Below are 17,985 nucleotides of genomic sequence, written 5' to 3'. Positions count from 1 at the left end.
TTTCGGCAAGTGTAAAACTTGATTTTATGGGTTGTATTGACCATTTAAAGGTATTTCAACACATAAAAAGAACTGAATGAGCTATAATCTGTCAAATATAACAGCCATGAATGAAATCAAGTCATTTTGAGGCAGAAAGAACAGTTCACTCATTAAATAGAGGCTGTAATCACTTTTCGGCAAATGTAAAACTTGATTTTCTGGGTTGTATTGACCATTTAAAAGGTATTTCAACACATAAAAAGGACTGAATGAGCTATGATCTGTTCAATAGTATAGCCATGAATGAAATCAAGTCATTTTGAGGCAGAAAGAACAGTTCACTCAATAAATAGAGGCTGTAATCACTTTTCGGCAAGTGTAAATCTGCATTTTATGGATTTTATTTACCATTTAAAGGTATTTCACATCGTAAACAGGACTGGATTGTTTGGCACAAAGCAAGTAAATAGGCTTTCTGTTAATCACGTAAAAATCATGCTCGAGCAACTTAATCAAAACTAAATAAACGTAATCGCGATTAAGCAGTACGGCAAATTAATTAAATGAATAATTTTGATTATGCGTTACATGAAAAGTTTCTTTGCTATTAGCACGGACATATTACCACGGACACAGAGTTATATGCATTTGCAGGTTATGGCCGTTTGATCATGATAAAAGCAGCTGTAGACGTGTAGAAACAGGGGCGAAACCCTTTAAAACATGCTGTGCGCGCTCCCGCGGACGGCAGTCAGTTTTCGGCAGACGATCAGTTTTCGGCACGACACCTGTCAGCGATTGGGCTAGTTTGGGCGGTGTTTGTTAAGGTGAGAAACCTGGCAACCCTGGTTACCACAACAACCAGCTTCTGCAGTTCCTCAGTACACTTTAAATCGAGTGAACAGTTTTATTTCTCTAAAATAGTTTTGTTCAAATGCGTCGCCCAAGGTATTTCACGCCGAAGGAGGTGTCCCTTCACAACACTGTCAAAGATATGTGGGTGTCGTATTTGGGCAAAGTGTACGATCTGACACCACTGCTGGAGGAATATAAAGGTGAGTAACTCGCACCGTATCATTACAAAAAAAGAAAAAGAGAGAGTGAAAAGGAATAACAGTTTGTAATGTGGCATTTATTAACCATTTATTCAAAGCAATATATCAAAGACGCTCTCTCTCATAATAGGTGATGTTTTACTGAAACCTATTGCAGAGTGTGCAGGAAAGGACATCAGCCACTGGTTTGACCCAAAGACAAAGGACGTAAGCTACTGTAACAACACAAAAACAGTCGACAGAATTTAATGAAAATATATTTTATTATTTTCATGTCATTTGGCAAAAACAAGAACTGTAAAGAAAATAACTTTATTATTTTGTCATTGTGTAAAGATATAGTATTTGTTTTAGTATTTTTCCCAAATATATTTCAATATTTAATGGTCATTTCAAATATAAGAACTAAAAAAAATATATATATATATTCCCTAATGTATCACAAATAGTACATTTTTTCATAGCCAAGGAATATAACCAAAACCAAACTAGGCTATTGTTGTTTTGTTAGTTTTGTTAAAGTACCATTAAATGAAAATTGACATTTATATTTTATAGACAAAATCAGTCCCACCCTACATTATTTTCTCATGTGAGATTATAAAGTGCAACAGTTGGGTTCCTATTTGGGTAAATTATTTTCTAACAATAACTTATAAACCCTTAAAGACAGCCGTGAGGTAAGAGGTTGTTATTCGATAGTGTTTGTTTCTTTAGAAGACGTCAGCTTGCATTATTTCAAATTAGTTTTTAAAATAATTTATTTAACAGCAGAATTCATTCAATCTCAAAATACTTAAATATTTAAAAATATATGTGCATGTTTTGCTATTAACTTAAAATATATTGTTTATATTTTTAAATGAGTAATTTTATATTTCTCTGTCATTTTTTTATTTGATTATGCTGTTCGCAATTCTTCATGGGATTGATCAGTAAAGCCATGGGCTGCATCCAAAATTGCATACTATAAAGTAGGCAAAAAACAGTTTGTGACAAATAGAGTATGTCTGAATTTACTGTACTCATAAAACAGTAAAAAGTACACGTATGACCTACAACTTCCGGTGAGATTCTGAAGTGTGTATACAGTGGACGCTTTACTATCCCATGAGGCCACGGGAGAGGACTTCTGAATGACATTGAAGCAACGCAACTGATGCTGGTAGATCACATGATAATGAAAATATGGCGAACATAGTATGTCTGTATTACATTCATACTACACGTTCATACTATATAGAACATACACTATATTGCCAAAAGTTGTGGGATACCTGCCTTTACGTGCACATGAACTTTAATGACATGCCATTCTTAATCCCTAGTGTTTCATATGGAGTTGGCCCACCCTTTGCCGCTGTAACAGCTTCAACTCTTCTGGGAAGGCTTTCCACAAGGTTTAGGAGTGTGTTTATGGGAATTTTTGCCCATTCTTCTAGAAGCGCATTTGTGAGGTCAGGCACGAGAAGGCCTGTGCCCGGTTGCATAAAGCACCTTAAGTGTAATTTTCCCTTAAGATCGCCCTTATGTTTCCCTTAAACTTAACGGTTATTTTCTGCAACACCCTTAAGTGTTACTTAAGGGTTTCTTTAGGCGAAACGTCATAAACCCTTAAGAATTTCCCTTAAGTATATATTTTTCACTTAAGTAATGCGTAAGTGTTGCATAAAGCCCCTTAACCTTCATTTCCCTAAGTATATTGTAAGGTTCGTAAAACTTCACCTTAAGTGTTACACAGCGTGAGCAGGTTCAATCCAAGTCGTATAACGTGCCACGATCGGCCGCTTTATATGATAGACAAATTGTACTTTAGCGGTTTATTCACATAAACATTGATGAAATATAACATATCTTATAACATCTTATATGGTCAACGGAAGCGCAAACGTGCGTGCATCACACGCAAAAACAAACCTCATTTGTTCTTGCGCGCACATTTGAGCTTCCGACACAGCCGTAATCATATGGATGTCTTTCAATAAATGGACATAAATGATGAGAGAATATTAAAAATATCTTTATTTGTTATCCAAAGATGAATGAAAGTCTTATGGGTTTGGAACGACATGAGGGTGTCAGGGTGAGTGAATGACGGCAGAAATCTCATTTTTGAGTAAACAATCAATTTGAGTTTCTCGTCTCTTTCATATTTGGTTTTCTTTTTTGTTTTCCTTATCACGATACGTATTAACAAATAACGTGTCCATGGCAACAGTAGAATTTTTTAACGGCAAAACCTGGGATGCTGTCGTTAAACACTTAACGGTTTCCCTTAACGTTACCTAAGAGAACAGTTTAAGAGATTATATGCAACATCCTTAAGTCATTCCCTTAGTTAAGGGGAAATCACGCCTTAAGTGTCATACTTAAGGGAAAAACTTAAGGTGCTTTATGCAACCGGGCACTGGCTCGCAGTCTCCGCTCTAATTCATCCCAAAGGTGTTCTATCGGGTTGAGGTCAGGACTCTATGCAGGCCAGTCAAGTTCCTCCACACCAAACTCGCTCATCCATGTCTTTATGGACCTTGCTTGTCATGTTGGAACAGGAAGGGGCCATCCCCAAACTGTTCCCACAAAGTTGGGAGCATGAAATTGTACAAAATGTCTCGGTATGCTGAAGCATTAAGAGTTCCTTTCACTGGAACTAAGGGGCCAACCCCTGAAAAACAACCCCACACCATAATCCCCCCTCCACCAAAATTTACACTTGGCACCATGCAGTCAGACAAGTACCGTTCTCCTGCCAACCGCCCAATACAGACTCGTCTATCGGATTGCCAGACAGAGAAGTGTGATTCGTCACTCCAGAGAACACATCGTCACTGCTCTAGAGTCCAGTGGCGTCGTGCTTTAAAACACTCCATCCGACGCTTTGCATTGCAGTTGGTGATGTAAGGCTTGGACGCAGTTGCTCGGCCATGGAAACCCATTCCATATAGCTCTCTACGCACTGTTCTTGAGCTAATCTGAAGGCCACATGAAGTTTGGAGGTCTGCAGCTATTGACTCTGCAGAAAGTTGGCGACTTCTGTGCACTGTCCACCCTGGCATTCGCTGACCCCACTCTGTGATTTTATGTGGCCTACCACTTTGTGTCTGAGTTGCTGTTGTTCCCAATTGCTTCCACTTTGTTATGACCACTAACAGTTGACCGTGGAATATTTAGCAGTGAGGAAATTTCATGAATGGACTTATTGCACAGGTGGCAACCTATCACGGTACCACTCTTGAATTCACTGAGCTCCTGAGAGGGACCGGTTCGTTCACAAATGTTTGTAGAAGCAGTCTGCATGCCTAGGTGCTTGATTTTATACACCTTTGGCCATGGAAGTGATTGCAACACCTGAATTCAATGATTTGGAGGGGTGTGTCCCAATACTTTTGGCAATATAGTGTACTTTTTTTAGTGGTTGTGATGTATTTACTTATTCAAAATAAGTACCTACTCGAGAGTATGTGATTTCAGAGGCAGCCATTAATTACTCGGTTTTGTACTATTCTCAAATACTTTTTTGCTTCAAATCAAAGTTTATAATGTTATGATTCACCTTGTAGCTAGTTGCCTTTGTTCATGGCTTAAAAAGCTTTAACAAAGACCTTTTTGAAATCTGTGGGAAAACTAATGGAAAAAAAATACTTCTGTAACCAATACTGCTGAAAAAGTGGGCAGGCACTGTTGCACTCTATCTCACAATCTTCTGAATGACAAAATATTTGTTATTACAAGATTATGGTGCTGGATTTTATATATATATAAATATAAATATAAAAAATATATATATATATGTATATGTGTGTGTGATTTTCCCTTTTCAGATTCTTACCCATGTTGACCCAATGACTGGCTGCATTAAATACTACACCCCTAGGGGGCGCTTTATACATGTACCCCCTCCCTGCCCTCGCACTGACTGGGCCAATGACTTCGGGAAGCCGTGGTGGAAGGATAACCGCTATGAGGTTGGGCTGCTGTCTGCCAAAACACGCTGGATCCGCATTATCAACACTCTAACCTCCCAGGAGCAGAGGCTGGAGGTAAGCCAGTATTAAGCTTGGCATAGAGTTGCTGCCTCCTAGTTGCCACAAGCAGAAAAGAAAATACACAATGCTGACTCATCTGCAAAATGATTTCAGGATTGTGCCCTAAAAAGTGAATATTAATTATTTAAGCATTCCTGAGAAGATTCAGTGATTGTTGTACTGCACAGACCACATTCCTTAAGTCATATTGCATGCTGGCACTGTGCTGCTGCATACTGAAGAGGGCAGGATTGCACTTTTTCTTCTCTTTTTAGTTCCCCTAAATCTTTTGATTTCATCCTCCCTCCCACTTTTTGCATCCGATCCTTTTCCAGCTTGATGGAAATGGACCTAATGTTGAACCTCTAGCATTACAAGCGCTCTCAGACTGAGTGTGCTGATTTACTTGCTTCAGCAGCCACCAGGCTGTATTTTAAACTCTGGGCTGCCAGTTTTCATTCAGCCCAGATGCTTCTCTCTCTCTCTCATGTCTATGAAAGCTTGTTTCTGCCATAAAATAAAAAAAAGTTAAATGCGACTTTTCATCTCACAATTCTGACTTTTTTTCTTGCAATTGTGAATTTATATTTTGCAAGTCTGACTTTATTTCTCGCAATATAAACTCACAATTCTGAGATACAATTCTGACATTTCAGAATTTATATATTGCAGTTGTATTTTTTTTTAATTAATAGTTAATTAATAGTTTTTAATTGTCTCACAATTCTTGCAACTGAAAATTTACATCTTTCATTTCTGACTTTATTTTTTCACAATTCCAAGTTTAGATATAAACTCAGATTTGGCAGATATAAATTTAGAATTGCGAGATATAAACTTGCTATTCTGACATTTTTCTTGCAACTGAAAATTTATATCTTAGAATTCATACTTTTTTGTTGCAATTGCAAGTTTATTTCTCAGAATTCTGACTTTTGTCTCAGAATTGCGACTTTATATCTTGCAATACAGATTTTATAACTCGCAATTGCAAATTTATATCTAATAATTCTGAAAAAAAATGTCAGAATGTCAGATATAACCTCAGAATTTAAAGGTGCCCTAGAATTAAAAATTGAATTTATCTTGGCATAGTTAAATAACAAGAGTTCAGAACATGGAAATGACATACAGTGAGTCTCAAACACCGTTGTTTCCTCCTTCTTATATAAATCTCATTTGTTTAAAAGACCTCAGAAGAACAGGCGAATCTCAACATAACACTGACTGTTACGTAACAGTCGGGGATCATTAATATGTACGCCCCCAATATTTGCATATGCCAGCTCATGTTCAAGCATTACACAAGGGCAGGACGTCTGGAGCAGCACCGCTGAATCATCAGACTCGGTAAGCAAGCAAGGACAACAACGAAAAATGGCAGATGGAGCAATAATAACTGACATGATCCATGATAACATGATATTTTTAGTGATATTTGTAAATTGTCTTTTCTAAATGTTTCGTTAGCATGTTGTTAATGTACTGTTAAATGTGGTTAAAGTTACCATTGTTTCTTACTGTATTCACGGAGACAAGAGCCGTCGTTATTTTCATTTTTTAAACACTTGCAGTCTGTATAATTCATAAACTTCATTCTTTATAAATCTCTCCAACAGTGTGTAATGTTAGCTTTAGCCACGGAGCACTATCAAACTCATTCAGAATCAAATGTAAACATCCAAATAAATACCATACTTACGCGATTAGACATGCTGCATGACGAACACTTTGTAAAGAACAATTTTGAGGGTTATATTAGCTGTGTGAACTTTTTATGCTGTTAAAGGCAAGCACGAGCTCCGTGGGCGGGGAGCGTGAGCATTTAAAGGGGCAGCAGCCTAAATTGGCTCATATTTAATGATGCCCCAAAATAGGCAGTTTAGAAAATTTATAAAAAAAATCTATGAGATATTTTGAGCTGAAACTTCAGACACATTCAGGGGACACCTTAAACTTATATTACATCTTTTAAATGACGTTCTATGGCACCTTTAATTAAGAATTTATATCTCGCCATACAGACTATAACTCGCAATTGAGAAAAAATGTCAGAATTGTGAGATATAAACTCACAATTCTGACATTTTCTCACAGCTGAGAATCTACAGGTGCTGGTCATATAATTAGAATATCATCAAAAAGTTGATTTATTTCACTAATTCCATTCAAAAAGTGAAACTTGTATATTATATTCATTCATTACACACAGACTGATATATTTCAAATGTTTATTTCTTTTAATTTTGATGAATATAACTTACAACTAAGGAAAATCCCAAATTCGGTATCTCAGAAAATTAGAATATTACTTAAGACCAATACAAAGAAAGGATTTTTAGAAATATTGGCCAATTGAAAAGTATGAACATGAGAAGTATGAGCATGTACAGCACTCAATACTTAATTACTGCAGCAATGCAGCGTGGCATGGAGTCGATCGGTCTGTGAAGAACAGGGATACCATGGTCCTTAAACCAGGTATTGGTAGCTTTGGCACTGTGTGCAGGTGCCAAATCCTGTTGGAAAATGAAATCTGCATCTACATAAAGTTGGTCAGCAGCAGGAAGCATGAAGTGCTCTAAAACTTCCTGGTATACGGCTGCGTTGACCTTGGACCTCAGAAAACACAGTGGACCAACACCAGACATGGCACCCCAAACCATCACTGACTGGAAACTTTACACTGGACCTCAAGCAACGTGGATTGTGTGCCTCTCCTCTCTTCCTCCAGACTCTGGAACCCTGATTTCCAAAGGAAATGCAAAATTTACTTTCATCAGAGAACATAACTTTGGACCACTCAGCAGCAGTCCAGTCCTTTTTGTCTTTAGCTCAGTTGAGATGCTTCTGACGCTGTCTGTTGTTCAAGAGTGGCTTGACACAAGGAATGTGACAGCTGAAACCCATGTCTTGCATACATCTGTGCGTAGTGGTTCTTGAAGCACTGACTCCAGCTGCAGTCCACTCTTTGTGAATCTCCCCCACATTTTTGAATGGGTTTTGTTTCACAATCCTCACCAGGGTGCAGTTATCCCTATTGCTTGTACACTTTTTTTCTACCACATCTTTTCCTTCCCTTCGCCTCTCTATTAATGTGCTTGGACACAGAGCTCTCTGAACAGCCAGCCTCTTTTGCAATGACCTTTTGTGTGTTGCCCTCCTTGTGCAAGGTGTCAGTGGTTGTCTTTTGGACAACAGTCAAGTCAGCAGTCTTCCCCATGATTGTGTAGCCTACAGTACTAGACTGAGAGACCATTTAAAGGCCTTTGCAGGTGTTTTGAGTTAATTAGCTGATTAGATTGTGGCACCAGGTGTCTTCAATATTGAACCTTTTCACAATATTCTAATTTTCTAAAATACTGAATTTGGGATTTTCCTTAGTTGTCAGTTATAATCAAAATTATAAACATTTGAAACATATCAGTCTGTGTGTAATGAATAAATATAATATACAAGTTTCACTTTTTTTTTAATGGAATTAGTGAAATAAATCAACTTTTTGATGGTATTCTAATTATATGACCAGCACCTGTATATCTTACAATTATGACTTTTTTGCAATTGCAAGTTTATTTCTCACAATTATGACTTTTTTTTTATATATCTCGCAATACTGACATTATAATTTGCATTTGCAAATTTATATCTCATATTAATTCTGAGAAATTTTGAGATATACATATTTCATGGAATTAAGAATTTATATCTTGAAATTCTGAATTTTGTTGCAATTGCGAATTTATATCTCACAATTCTGACTTTTTTCTTAGAATTGCGAGTTTACATCTCGCAATAAAGGCTTTATAACTCGCAATTGACAAAAAAAATTTCAGAATTGTGAGATATAAACTCGGAAATGCAAGAAATTTTTCTCGCAGTTACGAATTTATATCTTGCAATATTGACTTTATTTCTCACAATTGCGAATTTGTACCTCAATATTCAGATTTTTTTCCCTTGTAATTCCATTTTCAGATATAACCTCACAGCTGGGATATATAAATTCGGAAGTGCAAGAAAAATGTCAGAATTGTGAGTTTACATCTTTCAATTTGAACTTTATAACTCACAATGTTTATATTTCATATTTCATAATAAGTTTATATTTCAAAATTCTGAGATATAAACTCAGAATCTCACAATTGAGAAATTTATATCTCACAATTCTGACTTTTGTCTCAGAATTGTGACTTTATATCTTGCAATACAGACTTTAACTCACAATTGCAAATTTATATCTCACAATTCTGAGAAAAAATTTCAGAATTTATAAACTCACAATTCTGACTTTTTTTTTTGCAATTCTGAGTTTAGATATAACTATAATTGTGAGATTTCCTTTTTTATTTTTTTTATTCCATGGCCAAAACAAGCCTTCTCTGGGCCTGTCCAAGACAAATTCCTGCCCTCTGTCTTTCTGTAGGAATATTTATTTACACCGTTCATAAAATAAACATATATTTGGATCGCTTTTCAGCAGCCAGATAGTTCTAAGCGGTTGTTTTCTAAGCAGGTATGCTCAGAGGAGACCTTGGATGAGATTCTCCAGCGATACCTGTGCTACAATTCCCATGCAGCAAGCTACACCTGGAAGCACAATGGCATAAATTTGGACATGAGCAAGACTCTGCGTGAAAACAGCATCCCTGAAGAGGATGAGTTTTACTGCGGAAGCCCAGACTGTAACCTCTTCTCTCCATCCATATGTCTGTATTTTAACGACGACCTCACTGAACTCTAAAGACGTTTGCATTAATATGAACAATGGCGTATAATTCATTAGAATATTGCAACTACTGCTAGCAAATTTATAGGCATCTGAGCAAGAAGCACGAATGCCACATCAACTATTCATGTGTTCAGTGTTTTTATCGATTTCTGTCTGTGGTTATCTTATTGCAGCTCTCTGGGCTTCATCCAATCAAATGCTGAGCAACAGAATAAAAAAGATGAATGTCAGCCTACATAATAAACCCCTGAACCATAAAGTCTGGTGGTTGCCATGGTAATTGCTCGGAGGAAATGCAGCAGCTACTGTATTGTAGGCCACAGCGGGCTCTCAACCCTAATTAAGTAGCATTATGTATGTATGCATGTACACAGAATTGATTTCATGCAGTCAACATATCAATGAAATCACTCATTTATGAGACTTTTTGTCATGCCATTAACATCTGCAAATATGCATATTTTAGGCAAGCAGTTTAGTTTGCTATATGCACTTGGTCTAAAGAAATTTTATGGGGTTGTCTTTGTGTCTTGTGCACAAGAAAGAACATCTGGATGAACATCTTTTCAACCAGGGAATCAGGGCCCACTAGGGGGCTTCTGCACATTTCCAAGAAGGCCTAAAGATGGCTTCAAATGATTTAAAATAAGTCAAAATATACTTTAAAATAAGCATAACAGCTGAAACACAAAATGAGCTGATGTCATATTTCTTATTTTAATTAATTCCCTCAAACACCTGTCATTTAAAGAACCAGGGTTTCCACAGTCTTGGAAAACCTGGTTATATGAGTGTGATTTCTTGAGCTGGAATTTCTGACATTTCTATAACACATATATATATTTTCTAGTTATTGTCAAGCTCTAAAATATTATGTTATGTAATTGTATTATTTTAATTATTTATAATTAATTTTATTTAATTATTTTAAGTAAACATTATTATAAATAAACTGAAAAAATGCTCATTTTATAAGAAAATTTCAGACGGCACTTAGAGGCTTTTGCATCTTAAGTCTTCATATATATATATATATATATATATATATATATATATATTTAAATACATATATATATATATTATACACACACACAGTCAAACCAAAAATTATTCAGACATTTTTATATTTTTGATATATTTTTATTAGTGGGTGCAGGACACTATAGTTCATTTATGTAAGTGAGGATAGCAAAATAAAGCCCAAAAATTCTTCATACAGTGGACTACCAGTAAAATTGATAAAAAAAAAAAAAAAAAAATTGCAATCAAAAATTATTCAGACACTTTGACCTGACCATATTTTGCTTAAGTCTTATATCTGACATAATTAAGATGATTTTTTTCCCTGACAGTTTAACTCTGAGATCTCGTCATATTTTATTACCATTTACCATTTTTAAGAGTTAATAAACTGATGAATGAAATATTGATGAATGAAATGTTCAAGGTGTCTGAATAAATTTTATTTAATTAAAAAATTTAATAAAAAAAAAAAGTGTAATCAAAGAAAGGGTATTTCAAGCAGGAAAACGTGCGTGGGCTGGTTTGCATGGATACTTGTGGCATGCATCCTTGGAAAAAAAGTCCCAGACTTCAGAATGCAAATGTGTATTTGCAAACTACTAGTAAAGTCAAGTCAAGTCACCTTTATTTATATAGCACTTTTTACAATGCAGATTGTGTCAAAGCAGCTTTACATTGATAACTGGTAAATAATTTTGGCTGCACAGCAGCTCTAGAAGAAAATGGTGTCATTGTCCAAATGCAGCAGAATATGCAGAAAGATCTATGCCATTTCCTTCTGATAATAATTTATTCTATTTTGTGCTGCTCTGATAACTTGCTTTGTTTTGTCCTCACCTCAAATAGTTAATTTTTAAGCAATGCAACATGATGTAAGTGTGGGCATGGCTGCGGCAGCGCTCCCCCCTCTTGCCAACCTCACATCAGCCCTTTCGCTCTGGGTTTTTTTTTTTTTTTTTTTGTGGATTTGTTTTTACAAAGGTGGGGGCCTTAAAGAATATTAAGGTGGCCATGTTTGTTAGATTCGTGTTGCTCTCGGCAGTGCGCGCGGGCGTTACTACGTGCACTTTCGGAAAGACAGACACAGTTACCACCAGGCAAGTCTGAAGCAGTGAGAGAGAAAGCACACACATTAAAATGTGCTCAAATACAAGTTGCAATCAGCTATACGCTCCCCTCCGGTAACAATGTGATTATTTTTAAGGAGGGAGGGGAGACGGGAGAGAGAAAGAGAGAGAGAGAGAGAGAGAGAGAGAGAAAGAAAAAGAAAAAAAAGGAGGAGGAGGAGGAGGGGGGGGGGGCGTTCTGAAATAATATAGTCAGCCATTTTTATGTAAGGGGATTTTTCTTATTGGGGGGTGGGGGGGGTTGTTAAAAAATAAATATAAGGGCGGCCATCTTTGTTTCTCTGCCTTGTAGTGTAAAATATTCCAAAACGCCCCCCACTTTTTGTGTGTCGATTTGAATATTAAATAAATATCATAATTCGGAAGGAATACACTTTTAGATCTCGCGGAACGGGGTAACCAACGGGAATATAATGTCATCTCTTCTCCGTTCTTGTGAGGAAGATGAGGGCACGGCGGTTAATTCCGAGGGAGGAGATTTTGATGAAGAAGAAGAAGACGACGGAGACCTGGACGAGAACGCAAGCGACATAAACTCGCCGGCGGCGCCTAGAGAAACTGCAGCAAGAGCCGCGCCAGGTACCGTACAGTCCGCGGCACACACGGGAGCGCGCGTGGGGCACAAAAACACATCGAAACAAACGCGAATAATCCTTAAACTGCGACAGCGACATCAGTGCTACTGTATACTTCCATTCTGATTGCTCTCAAGCGGTTAGGCATTGTGTATGCTTTATTTATCCGCGTGCATTTCGGCAAAGAGTTGCATGGAGTTTGACTAAAGTTGACCGATCCCCCTCTCTCTGTCCCGTCTGTGTCATTCATCAGGTCTGTCATATGATGGTGCCTTTTAATCTCCCGCTGTGATCTGACAAAGGATCATTAAGCTGCCACCATCTCGTTTTTGTTTGCCCTGAAGGTTACGGATTAATACTTAAGCAGATAAAGAATAATAAGCCAATTCATTGATCTAAATGCGGGACAGAAAGAGGCGTGAGCGTCAGGACTGTTACCGCTTTGATTGTGACAATGTAAATAAACTTGACCCGACCCACTGCCGCCTGGTTCAGTACAGGGCAAAGATCTGGACTGCCATGCTTTCACTTTGCAAAATGACAGTAGTTTGTCCTCTCACCAGCCCTCAGGCTGTTTGGCTGTGTGACTATGTCAATAAAACGCTAAATTATTATGTGTATCTGTGGCATGACATCAACAGATAGTGACGAGTCAAAAGTTTCCACTATTCAGTCGATGAATGTGCCACACAGCATGCCATTTTATAGTGCACAAAGCTTAGTTAAAAACATGATGCTGTGTCATATTATTATTTGACGATTATATTTGTAATGTTTTTCTTAAAATGAACTGGTTAAAGAATGCAATTTTTAAATAATATTTTTCTTTAAAATAACTTTTTTATTAATTATAACTTTTATGCCATACTATGCAGCCGCGCTGAATATGTTTGTGGTCATATTTGGGGCCTCGTTTAGTGTGTGTGTGTCTCGCGCATTCCCACAGCGCGCGTGAATCAATTAGCACGCGCGTCCTGTCTCGCCCCCGCGACCTTCAACTGCGGTTCATCTGGTGGTCTGCTCCCCAGGTGCAAGAGTTCACGACGAGGGGAGCATCAGCTCGGCTCGCGGCCTCTCAATCACCGAGCCCCGAGTGCGTGCTACTGCCGCCCCTGGCTGCAGCGAGCGGGGAAAAAAGGGCTCTGCCCGCGCGCCCCAGCAACAAAGACACTATCAAATTTATTTAAACACATTTATCGCAGCGCAATGGCGACACTTCTGCGTTATCTGCTGTTAGTCAGACTGACATGATATGATGATATATCTGCAGCGGTGCTACGTTTATAAAACAAACTGTGTAAAACGATGCAGTGTAAAAAGTGAGTAGGTGTACTTGTTAACGTGAGGAGGTATTTTTTATCTGGTCTGAGCCTAAAAATCTCTTTCGTTTCAGGTTTATTAATATTATGTCCAAAATGTTTTTTTATTTTTTTTTTTATTTAAATGAGTTGAAAGAGTTGTTGATGCGTTCTACACAGATCTGTCTGCTATTAATTGAAAGAACAGACTGGTTTGGTTGCATGTGATTTTTACATGGCTGCTGTAAATTGTCACATGACTACAGCTGTTTAACTCCACTTTGCCCCCCTGAAAGATGTCTGTCAAAGCTCCTTTTATGGAAGCGTAATACAAGCACCTTATTTGGAATATATAATATTAACCCATTTGATTTAGATGATTTTGATTTTTAGCTGGACTGAAAACACATTTTGAAAGATTTAAAGAATCTTTGAAGTGAGTTACTCCATCATTTAATTATTCTATTCTATTCGTTTTTCTATTTTTTATTTATTTATTTTACTTAAAATCAACATGAAACGGAAGTTGCGATAGTCTTTTCTTCTCTATTGTGACATTTATCCAAGTGAAAAAGCTTCTCTTCACAAGAAAAAAGTAGGATTGATTGTTTTGTGATTTTGTCCTTCAGGAATTGGATCGTTGTGGTTTGCAATTGGTCGATCTCATGTGAGTGACAGGTTGTCCCGCCCGTGTGCCAATAAACATGTCATCAGAGAAAAGATATATTTTTTGCGAGAGGAAGGGGGGGGTTATTTTGATTAAAGGTTACAAGGACACATGAATTAAAAAAAAGATATGCATGGATAAATCTTTTATAATAAATACTGCAATATTCCTTAAAAAAAGAGAAAGAAACGTCAATTTAGATTTCATGGCTGCTCATGCAGTGACCTGAAATTTTCACCTTATGGAGTGCTGCATAGTGCATACAATATTTATCATCATCTTAAAATTCACTCTGTAAATAGCTTTCCATGCGAGCCGGCTGTCATAATTAGGTCATGTAGATAATCATGTTTGCGAGATTAATTCATTAAGTCCTACAGTTTAGTTCAAGTCAAAAGTGGAATGACTTATTTCCTGTGTGACAGTCTCGGTCTCTGCACCACTCGTGTTGTTCAGTAATTGAAGTGGGAAATGATTTGAAGTATACCCCAGAGGTTTTGCAAAGAATTATGGTCACTTTCATTTCATCAGCCCTACCATGTTCCCTCATTTCCCTGCATCTCTCTCACTTAGATGATGGAGACGACATTGGCGAGACATCAGACAGGGACAACCTGGGGAAAAAGAAACGAGGCCCTAAGAAAAAGAAAGAGACGAAGAAGAAAGACAAAGACAAGGAGGGGAAGATGGCCAAAGCACGCAAGCGCAAAAAAATAGTATGTGGTTGATGTGTTTTTAATGTTCAAATGCATTGTTTTCATTACATTTTTATTAAATAGTAATCTGCAAATTATATTGTTTTGCTGGTTAATTAGCCTATATATATATATATATATATATATATATATATATATAGTAAATCAACTAATATATAACATTTTTATATATACATTTAAAGGGTTAGTTCACCCATAAATAATGTCATTTATTACTCACCCTCATGCTGTTCCACACCTGTAAGACCTTCGTTAATCTTCGGAACACAAATTAAGATATTTTTGTTGAAATCTGATGGCTCAGTGAGGCCTCCATAGCCAGCATTGACATTTCCTCTCTCAAGATCTATTAATGTACTAAAAACATATTTAAATCAGTTCATGTGAGTACAGTGGTTCAATATTAATATTATAAAGCAACGAGAATATTTTTGGTGCGCCAAAAAAATAAAAAAATAAATAAAACACTGCTTCAGGAAGCATTGCAGCAAACCAAAAATATTCTCGTCCCTTTATAATATTAATATTGAACCACTGTACTCACATGAACTGATTTAAATATGTTTTTAGTACATTAATGGATCTTGAGAGAGGAAATGTCATTGCTGGCTATGGAGGCCTCACTGAGCCATCGGATTTCAACAAAAATATCTTAATTTGTGTTCCGAAGATTAACGAAGGTCTTACAGGTGTGGAACAGCATGAGGGTGAGTAATAAATGACATTATTTACATTTTTGGGTGAACTAACCCTAGGAATACTATGTAACTTTTGGCCTTCTAGCAGTTAAAAAAACAAAACAAAACTGCATGCGTTTTGCAGAAGAACATTGTTTTGGTTGTGCTTCAGCTTTCTGTGACTGTGCAGATGAATATGATTCTTTCGCATAACTTCTATGTCGCATAACTAAAAAAGAGAGATTATCTGTTGAGTAATAAAAACACCATCTCCATGTTTCAAATTCCTCAGTTCCATCCCAAAAGGCCAAGCCAATGTTGATTCTTGTTTTATTACGAGCTCTGTCACAATCTCTTTTTGTCAGCTGACTCTCCTCTGTTCTGTGTTTTTTAAAACGGGTGATTTTCCAGAGGTTGGAGATTTAGATGCTCCGTGTCAACCTTTCTCGCTCATTGTGACGGCTAACCTCTGTCACTCCCACACCATACATGTGTCAAAGTAGCCGGAGCAACTTTTCTCTATTTATGGATATGAAAAGACACATATGGTTGAGTGACATAGGTATGCAATGTTGCACAAAAAAACATCCCGACAAGTGAATCAGGTTGAGACAAAAACACATTATGGAAAAAAAGATTGATGAATTATTGACTCATTATTTAAATGTTGTTAATTTTGAACAAAAAAAGTTACATGGTGTACCTTTAAAAGTAATTGTGCACATTTATTATCACATTATTTTTTATAATTAAGTGTATTGAATTAATGCATTATATTAACATCTCTAATGATATGTTCTTAAGGTTGATCTTATTTTCTCTGTCTCTTTCAGGACAGTGACATAGAGAGAGACTCAGAGCCAGACTATGCCATGAACTCTGACAGTGCTGCCAGCGATTATGGAGGGGAGAAGAAAAAGAAGAAGAAACACAAGGACAAAAAAGAGAAGAAAACCAAGAAAAAGAAGAAAGAGGATGAAGACAGCACACATGAAGAGACCACAAAGGTTATCCATTTGAGCTCTCTCTGTCTTTTCTTGCTCTGCATGCTGAGCTGCATGTTATCTTTGCTGATGCAGTTTGTGTGTTTTTCCTTATTCTCCTCTGTATCTAAACACAATCAGCTCATTGTAAAGTGTAAAATTGAATTAGTTTACCTGACTTAGATAATAAAATATAAATTAAAAAAAAGCAGACATATTTGTTTTGGCTCAAGTAAAATGGAGTAGGAATTGCATGTGTTTTTCTGTGCACATTATTTAATGAAGAAAATAGTTTTATTGACAAATTAACTTGAAGGGGTCATGACATGAGAAATCAAATTTGCTTTGCAATTTGTCTGCCTCCAGAGCAAGATATTGATGAATAGTTACTGGATGTGAGCATCGCATCAAAAGCAAATAAAACCCATTATACTCACTGACACTGTCTACACTGGATATAGTATACAGATGCGCATTCAGTTTCTGACGTACTCCATTCATGAGTCTGTCTACAACAGGACAAATGGAAGAGTGAAAGGTGTCCCAGATCATGTCAGAGGATTATATGTATTATATGTTTGTTTGGAGCATTTTGTTTTGTAAACGAGGCACAGTGTAAAAGCAGCATAATGCTTTGTCTGTAAATGACAGTTTTATATATATATATATATATATATATATATATATATATATATATATATATATATATATATAATTTTTTTTTTTTTTTTTTTTTTTTTTTTTGTATTTTGGGCAAAAATCTTTATTACCATTATAAGTGAACCTCATGGAGCATATTAAAATAATAAAAAAAAAATCCATGCCATGACCCCTTTAATAAAGTAAAGTTACCTAGTTGCAAGAACACTTTAATCCAGATCTAGGATTAAAGTATCATATTTTATGTAATTATTTAAAATATTTACATTTGTGCTGAAGAGATTTTGCTTAAATTCAATGTGGTCCAAGTTCACCAGAGGAAAACTAATCATCTTAACATTGATTTCTTACAAAACACAAATACAAACGACAACCAAACAACAGGGTTGAAAAGAATTACTAGTACTTATAATTTTATGAATTTTGAGTTTAAGGAACAATAGAGATTATGTTTCCAAACTGACATTT

At 36.5% G+C, this 17,985-nt stretch overlaps 2 protein-coding genes across 5 annotated transcripts in view; both read left to right on the top strand.

The window, feature by feature from the left end:
• Positions 1-783: 783 nt before the first annotated feature.
• Positions 784-10,035, top strand: cyb5d1 (cytochrome b5 domain containing 1). Its single transcript, XM_067401061.1, has 4 exons — positions 784-1,037; positions 1,168-1,244; positions 4,856-5,074; positions 9,576-10,035. The coding sequence occupies exons 1-4, from the start codon at positions 917-919 to the stop codon at positions 9,801-9,803; spliced, it is 645 nt and encodes a 214-aa protein (XP_067257162.1). The 5' UTR covers positions 784-916; the 3' UTR covers positions 9,804-10,035.
• A 2,177-nt stretch (positions 10,036-12,212) lies between these two features.
• chd3 (chromodomain helicase DNA binding protein 3) overlaps positions 12,213-17,985 on the top strand; it is a 66,064-nt gene continuing 60,291 nt past the window's right edge. For 3 of the 4 annotated variants that reach the window (XM_067401763.1, XM_067401761.1, XM_067401759.1), the window contains exons 1-3: positions 12,213-12,520; positions 15,055-15,197; positions 16,708-16,881. In XM_067401763.1, coding sequence (XP_067257864.1) covers positions 12,355-12,520; positions 15,055-15,197; positions 16,708-16,881 — 483 coding nt within the window. In that variant the 5' untranslated portion in view covers positions 12,213-12,354. Of the gene's footprint in view, positions 12,521-13,554; positions 13,836-15,054; positions 15,198-16,707; positions 16,882-17,985 lie in introns of those variants that run through there. The other variant, XM_067401762.1, reaches the window with a different exon arrangement.

This window comes from Chanodichthys erythropterus, chromosome 11 (genome assembly GCF_024489055.1).
Source record: "Chanodichthys erythropterus isolate Z2021 chromosome 11, ASM2448905v1, whole genome shotgun sequence".
Lineage (NCBI taxonomy): Eukaryota > Metazoa > Chordata > Actinopteri > Cypriniformes > Xenocyprididae > Chanodichthys > Chanodichthys erythropterus.
The sequence above is the reverse complement of the archived record's forward strand: the minus strand, read 5'-3'. Positions and strand labels throughout refer to the sequence as shown.

Coding starts and splice junctions, on each gene's coding strand:
- cyb5d1 (XM_067401061.1), top strand. CDS start 917: ATGCGTCGCCCAAGGTATTTCACGCCGAAGGAGGTGTCCCTTCACAAC. Junction 1,245..4,855: donor TTGACCCAAAGACAAAGGAC/GTAAGCTACTGT, acceptor TTCCCTTTTCAG/ATTCTTACCCATGTTGACCC. Junction 5,075..9,575: donor CCCAGGAGCAGAGGCTGGAG/GTAAGCCAGTAT, acceptor TTTTCTAAGCAG/GTATGCTCAGAGGAGACCTT.